Source organism: Oryza sativa, chromosome 9 (genome assembly GCF_034140825.1).
Source record: "Oryza sativa Japonica Group chromosome 9, ASM3414082v1".
NCBI lineage: Eukaryota > Viridiplantae > Streptophyta > Magnoliopsida > Poales > Poaceae > Oryza > Oryza sativa.
The window spans coordinates 10320086-10327831 of NC_089043.1; the positions used below are offsets into that span (position 1 = coordinate 10320086).

A 7746-nucleotide genomic window follows, 5' to 3' on the forward strand; every position below is an offset into this window, starting at 1 on the left:
GACCTATCTTATGTTGGACTCCAGGATTTACATGAAGTCGCGCACGGCCTAGCAATTGTTCTGTGGTAACTTGAGAAAAGAAAAACAATGGTTAAGCACACAGCAAAAAGAAGAATTAATCATCAGCTAGATTGGGGTAGAGACATGGCCAATCGTCTAAAAATGAATGCTGAATATGTTCTCGATGAAGTGTGTGAAGGACCAAAAGTAGATGCATGCTGTGTGAATGAGTGACATCTGGTGCAATTATATATAGTGCAATGGAGTTAACTTAGGGAGTAAGGAATTGTGAACTGTTCACGTCCTTAGACAGTTTAATTTGCTGATGCATCAATTAACACCATTACTAAGATAAAGAAAATAACATCATTAATAGAAGATGGAACAGTCGGGCTGCAAGCACTTCTCTTCAGCCATTTAGATGAAATCCAACAGTCAGCCTAGTATTGATGATGTGGCTACACACGATCCGAGCTAATGGTCACACTAATATAGGATTTTTATAGATTGGCTCAGATCCCCCAAAGCAAATAAATTGATGTCCTTGGCCAGGAAATTACTGAAACCAGCAGATTCATCTCTTCTCTAGCGCACACAAATAAAATACAGGCAATCGACTTACAACAGACTACAACACACACCAAATTGCTAGCCTGCCAAGCTGCTCTAGGCGGCAGCTTCACCAGTTACAAACAGAACATGATGTGCTTAACCCTAACCAGCACAAAACAAAAACGAATCACTCCCATCCTAGCAATATAGGGCTTGGCCCAGGCACCCAGCCATAAACTGACTAGAATTAGCTCTGACAGGCCAAAACCTGCACAACCCTGCACCACATGCTTCTTCGGAAGCATCTGATAGTACAATGACACCGTAGCCAAGTTATCCAAAAACTAATCTTCTGCCCAGGATGCACCGAAATCCAATTGTCATGCGTAGCCAGTCATACCGACATTGGGGGTAGTCTTGTTGATCTTTTTGGCAGCCTGGCTTGTCGATTTCGTGTAGTACATGTAGAAGTACACGTTCAGAATCATAGTGAACACCACGAAGACCGCTCCCGCGATAAAAACTCCTTTGCGCAGGGACTCGCAAGTCCAGCTCCCCACGTATACCATATGCCTATACCTGGTGTGGTACGCGTTCTTTGTTGCTCCAGCTATCAGGCACGACTCCGCGATCATGAATGTGACCCTGACAATGCGGCAGGAAAAATTTATTATGTAAGGAAACAAGAAATGGGCATGACCCGAAAATTTTTCTATTGGTGCTCTTCGCAATTTACCATGAAGATGCAAAGTATATGATTGACCAAGCTCTACTTCCTCCAGGTGCAAGTGGCTTGCCAAAACACATGCATTTGGTAACTACCATAAGAAGTGACTGACCAGAGAGGAGAAACAGGAATGCACCAACACCATAGCCAGTAGCAATATCAGAGTCATAAACACAAAATGTGGAATTGAAGCTGTCTGTAACAATTGAGCCCTGTTATGTACAAAGTAATTGACAAGATATTATGGTCAGCAGAAATGTAAGATAAACAGAATCAACTCAAGAGAACATACGACTAGTATAAACTAGAAAAAAAAATCAATGTTTAGCATATTAGAGATTATTACATGCTAGCCCTTTGGATAAGTGCTTGCAGTAGAAAGATATTCCTCTTCTGATAGAACATAGAAGCTAAATTTGTTAAAAAAAAACATAACTAACTTTAGTGTAGCAATACTGCAATTAGAACAAGATTGCGAACCAGAAGTTGGTGACAAACGAGTAAAAGCATGTTGAAACTAAAAGGTTCAGGTGTACATCCCCAATAAAATTTGACTACAAAATTCCAGTTAACAATATTTTACTATACAAGATGATTGATATTTTCTGTGAAAATTTCAGTCCGAATTCTTCATAAGGACGACAGTCTCAATATATAGCAACAGAGGCAAATGGACCTTTGGGCAAGGGTGTAACTGTGTTAATGTTGAAGATTTAGACAACATTATAAGGCGGTGAATTGATTGGTGAAGCTACTTTGGTGGTTAAAGAACACATTTCCTATTTGACCTTCAAAATACAGCAAGATGGCTGTTTCTCGTCCTTCCATTATTAATGCAATTATAATCTTTCTTGCTGAAATACAAATATGCACTAAAACAACTCTGGGCCATGCAATACCTTAGTTTTGATTTGAGGTTAGTCTATATATTGGTTAGGAAACCTGAATTGTTCAGTAGTTGATTACTTATGGTTAAGACTTAAGATAGCTATACAATACTCTGGAGGAAAAGGTACAGTTACCCAGTACAATCGTTTGGTATTAAAAATATTTTGCATATTTCATGTCAACAACAGAATGTACCCTAGGTTGACCACCACACTCAGCCACCTAGAGCAAGCTGCAAACAATCTAAGGATCAACTAGGATGATTGGCACCAGGAATTGTGGATAGTCATTTTTTTACTACTTCTATGGGCCATGGTGCGATAGAATGTAGACATCTTAAGAACACAGAAGAAATTAGGTCCATTTTTATTACTAGGACTCCAAGCACTTGCCTAACTTTGGTTGTGCCTCAGAGATAAAAGGGGATTTCGGGATTTACATCCTGAATTTTGCGAGGATAAAACATACCCTGGAAGTACTCCTAAATGAATGCTATAGTAGACTCCACATTTGCTTCTGAATATTATCAGTTTATCACTTTACCAGAGGCATATGAATCAACAACACTGTGGCACTGTTAACTGCATCTCCCAATGGTGAGGAATAAGCTCATGAAGGTCAATTAGTGAACTGTGTACTGTAGAATTTTATTGCTTCCAATTATGTCTAGATAAATGGTCAAATTAGTGGGCTCGTACTAATTCCTACGCACAACTACGACAATCTAGTTAGCCTTTTCCAGACTTGTCTCCAAAGTTGCCGAGCTCATACCACAATCCAGCAATGCAACTAAAGCAAATTATTTTCTTACTGTAGGCACAATTCTTGGTAGTTTTGACATAGCCGTTTTATCCTCTGATATGCTTGTGCATATGTTGACGTAATGTGCATTCGATTATGTTATCTTTTTTTTTATTTAATTTTATGTTATCTTTGTTGTAATGTTAAATGAAAATTTGCTTGAAACAGTAGCTCATACTATTGCATTATACAAAACAGTTCCAAGTTAATTAGGTGTTCAATAATATTTGGATAGGGTAAAGGGTTCCCTAGTTAAATGGACAGGGCTGTCCGGTGTTGCCAGACTGTCCGTACATTATAGGGCATGCATAGGTAACCTCTATGGGAAAGACAGTATGGCAAGGTTGGCGGACCATCCGCCAAATAGAGATGTTGACTGGGTAAGATACAACAAATCGACCGTCCTACGAAAGGAGCAGACCATCCTGCCCAAGAGTTCTAAGCTAGGTTAGAGTATAATCAATGGACCGTCCTCACTTGACTGAATTGTCCAGACCATTATTGTTTCAGATCTTTGACCCTAGATTGATCAGCTGTCCTTTTCACTGCTGTCTCAAATCATCCACCGGCACACTGCCAGTGTCAAAATAATGCATGGGGAAAGCACAATCTGGTGGAGGCTGAACCATCTATGCTTATAGGTAGGTAATCTCCAAGGACCGCTAGGGAGAGAAGTTGCAAAAAAAAGAACCGTCCAGATAGCTAAGGCAGTGAGCTAAAATAATCTTTATACCGCATATCCACTTTGATATTTGATTAGTGAATACATGTCTTACAATCTGCTTTGTTTTGTTTCTTGTTCATTATTGCAACAAACTTACCTTTTTAGTGCAGTATATACATTTGCAAATGTTCTGAAAATGCGATGTTTCAATTACTGTTAAAAATCCAAATTTGGTTACATGCAAACGAGTCCGTGCATAGGATTGGGTAAAAGTTTTATGGAGTTACTTTCATATGAAAATAGATTTGACCAACGTTTTGGTCTTCAGAGTTAGCTTTGTGTGAAGTTTGCAAAAGCATCATATGTATATCTCTAAGATCCTTAAGACTTAGTAGGGGTTTTGGTGGTGCGTCTTTGTCTGACGTGTTTTGGAGGAGGGCCCTTTCGGCCTCGCTTGTGTATTTCTTCTCTTAATGAAATGAAGCTCAAGCCTCATGCATTTTCAAGAAAAAAAAGATACCTACGACTAGATGAAATAAGGTAGAAACCCAAGAACATGAGCATACAAACCAATGCTAAGTTGCTAACAAAATATGTACTTTATTTCAGTATGATAAAACTTGATTCCAACCCTTAATTTTTTATCAGCAAGAGATAAGCAGTCAATAAGTACCTAGACAAAGCTTCCATAATATCAACTAGCACTAGAGTTCCAAAGAAAAAAAAAAAGACATGCAACTTCACACAATGTCATAACTAGGTTGGAATGTGTTGCAAATTACCTGAACTATGTAAATTGTAAAAAATACTCCATCCATAAACTCAAAAACAAAATTCAAAATGTATCTTAGATATGTACTTTTGACCTATGTAAATCACATGGTCCAATTAAATGAGAGACAAAAACAAATATAACAAACTGCTTGAGTAATTCTCTCACATTTTTTCCCTGATGTTAAACCCTTCCTATTGTTCTAAAAAGAGCTTAAGAACTGAACTCTAACATATAGGAATTTAACAACTTAATAGGAAAAAAACACATGTTAATACCACATATCATTCTAAACACAGTAAGTCCACATAAGTTGTGCTTGCATGTTTGGGATAGGGCTGTTAAGACTCACAACGAGTTTCTAGTCATCTTACAATCTATTGAGATATTGGTTGGGATTGCCAAGAGAAATACACTTCCATTCGATGTTTGGATGCCTTACACACAACCATTAGTTTTAGTTCAAACTAAATCCCAAAAGTCTCAGAGCAATTCCCTACTCCTAACGCCCCACCCCCTTCCATTACACTCTATAGCACGTTAGCTCAGAAAAACTGTGGATCTAAGTATCCAACCTCAACAGTAAGTAGTTGAACATTGAGTGACCGTACATCAGTTAAACAATTATTAGTAGTGCTAATTTGCTATTCCGTTGACTAAGGATTAATCTGGACTCGCGAGTACTAGTTACGCACTCCATAAAGAAGCCAAGTTAGACATCCAGTACATCAACTGAAACACAAGTTAAATCTCCCTTATCCAAAGACAAAACAATTCATATCGAGAATCTTGGTCACAAAAAAACGTCGGCAAAACTAAAAATCATCAGTAGCCAGCCCAGCCCCTTAACAAAAGTCCAATGCTCTATTCAAATCCTTCCGATCCAGAGGTCCGCTACTCGGGAAGATCGATCGATTCTTGAAGGATTACTGGAATGAAGATGAAAGGGGAAAGGGAAATAAAAAAAAAGAAAAAGAAAAGCGAGGAGGCATAGTTGAGTACCGTGCTGCGGCGGCGCTCCGCGGCGATGGCGAAGCCGAATGCGGTGAGGCAGAGGGCGATGACCAAGATGTGGACCAGTATAGAGCTCCTCTCGGTGTCCCCCATCTCTCCTCTTGGTTCTCGACGCACTTGCTCACCGGATTCGCTTGCTCCTCAGTCCTACTGGTGAGTGAGTGGGTGAGTGAGTGAGCATGGCTGCACGGGGAGACGGGAGAGGAGGCTGTGAATGGGGGGAAAGATAGCAAAGAATCCGCCGGCAGCAGTAGCTCACCAGGAAGGAGCCGAGCAGGAGGGATCAGTCGGCTGTAATGGCGGACGACGGCGGCGGCGACGACGACGACCACGCAGCAGCGATGAATGGCGGCGCTTAGGGCTGGAAAACCCCCCGATGTCTCTTTTTCTCCTTTCCCCATTTTCTTCTTCTTCCTTTTTTTTCCTACACTAGCAAAAATACCCGTGCGTTACACCGGGTGATTACGGAGTTTGTATATTGACCAAAAATGTTGTTTGGTTTAGCAAAAGTGCCCGTACGTTGCAACCGAAAGAAAAAACGAGAAAATTAAATTAAAACATATTAAATTCTAATTTAATGAAAAATAAATATTCTACAATATTAATTATACACTTTGAAATTTTAGCAAAAGTGCATGTGTGTTGCAACGGAAAGAAAAAAAAAAGCAACAGTTAAATTAAAATATATTAAATTCTAATTAAATGAAATACACATTTTCTAGAATATTAGGGTATTTTTTATGTTGGTCGGTATATAATTAAATTAATTTTCAAGTAAAGTAAGTCTGAGAAATAAAATATTATGGTTGGATTTAATTTTTGTTAAATTTTCTATATTAATTACACTCTTTGAAATTTACATAGCTTAATTGGTAATTTTGATAATACAAATATCATTTCAGCATTTATTTAAATAAAAATCATTTTTCTCTATGGGCCTTTTTCAACCCATTTTCTTCTTTAGCCCGCAAGCGTAAAAGTTTACTTAATACCCCATACTCCTCCTCTCACTTGTTGGACCACCGGCCCGCGTGCGGCCCAAGTGGTGCGGCCAAACCCTCGATCGATTTGAGCCGTTTGTTTTGATGGACGGCTCAGATCAGTTCTAAATTGATGAAAACCCTAACCCTCTCCCTCCCCCCTAGCCGAGCCGGCCGCCAACCCCGCACCCGACGCCGCCTCTCCCCCTCCCTCTCTCCCCACCGGCGCCGCTTCCCCTCCCCTTCCCTCCAGCGGCGCCGTTCCCTCTCCCCATCTCCCGCCTCTCCCCCTCCCCCAGCCGGCCGCCTCTCCCGCCCACGACGCCGCCTCTCCCCCTCCCCCTCTCCCCACCGGCGCCGCTTCTCCTCCCCTCCCCTCCGGCGGCACCGCTCCCTTTCCCCATCTCCCGCCTCTTCCCCTCCCCCATGCCGACCGCCTCCCCCGCCACCGGCACCATCTCTCTCACCACCGGCGCCGCTTCCCTTTCCTTCTCCCTCCCTTCTCGCCGGCATGGCGTGACGACGACAGGGTGCGGCAGAGACGGCGCCCTCCCAACGGCGGCGTCAACGGCGTCCGCGCTCCCTCTCCCGCTCTCCTTACCGTCTCGCCGGCACGGCGTAGCGACGGCGGGGTGCGGCAGAGACAGCGGCGACGGTTGTCCCTCCCCCTCTCCCTCTCCCCGTCGGCCTCGACGGCGACGACACCCTCTCAACGGCGGCGTCGATAGCGACGACAGCGTCGGCTTCGTCCGCGGGTGAATCCGTCGGCGGTGGCGGCCACCGCGGGCGGAACCTGCAGCGGTGGCTCCCTCCACCGCCTCTCTTCTCCACGCCTGTCACGCCCTGAAGTTTTCCCCCTTTTTGCTTGCTTTAAAAATTTGGCTAAATAAATCGTCCGAAGAAATTATCTTAATTAACCTAGAGCTAATTCCCTAATTAATAAATGCAAATAATAATCGGAATCGGCATGTGGAATTTTTCTTGGATTCTACATGTCACAATATATTAACAGGATTTTTAGTGGAATTTTCAGAGCCTTGGAAATAATTTTAACCAATTAAAAATCACCAAAGTGCAATTTTTAATCCCAGGAAAAATCCTTTCTTCTTTTTCCTTTTCTTTTCCTTCCTTTTTCTCTATTGGGCCGTCGGCCCAGTCCACTCCACCCGTCGCCCGCGCTCGGCCTCCCCTTGTGGGCCGGCCCGTTCTCCTTCCTCCTCTCTCCGGGACGCTGACAGGTGGGGCCCACCTGTCAGGTCGTCCCCTTCCTCCAGCCACCCGCCTCCGACGGCAACCGCCGCCGAATCCGCCACGTCGCCGCCTCCTCCGCTCTTCCCGCGCCCACGCC

The 7746-nt window shown here is 42.8% G+C and overlaps 1 protein-coding gene across 3 annotated transcripts; it reads right to left on the reverse strand.

Moving 5' to 3' along the window:
* Nucleotides 1-478: 478 nt before the first annotated feature.
* On the reverse strand, nucleotides 479-5775 carry LOC4346612 (uncharacterized). Of its 3 annotated transcripts, none has more exons than XM_015795797.3 (4): nucleotides 5678-5775; nucleotides 5407-5565; nucleotides 1289-1491; nucleotides 479-1197 (listed from the first exon to the last, which is right to left on the reverse strand). In XM_015795797.3, exons 2-4 carry the CDS (start codon nucleotides 5509-5511, stop codon nucleotides 933-935), a joined length of 573 nt encoding a protein of 190 aa, XP_015651283.1. In that variant the 5' UTR covers nucleotides 5512-5565; nucleotides 5678-5775; the 3' UTR covers nucleotides 479-932. The 3 variants fall into 3 exon arrangements, with proteins under 3 accessions (XP_015651283.1, XP_015651281.1, XP_015651282.1); XM_015795795.3 differs by having other exon boundaries at nucleotides 5407-5568; XM_015795796.3 differs by having other exon boundaries at nucleotides 5407-5601.
* Nucleotides 5776-7746: the final 1971 nt, after the last annotated feature.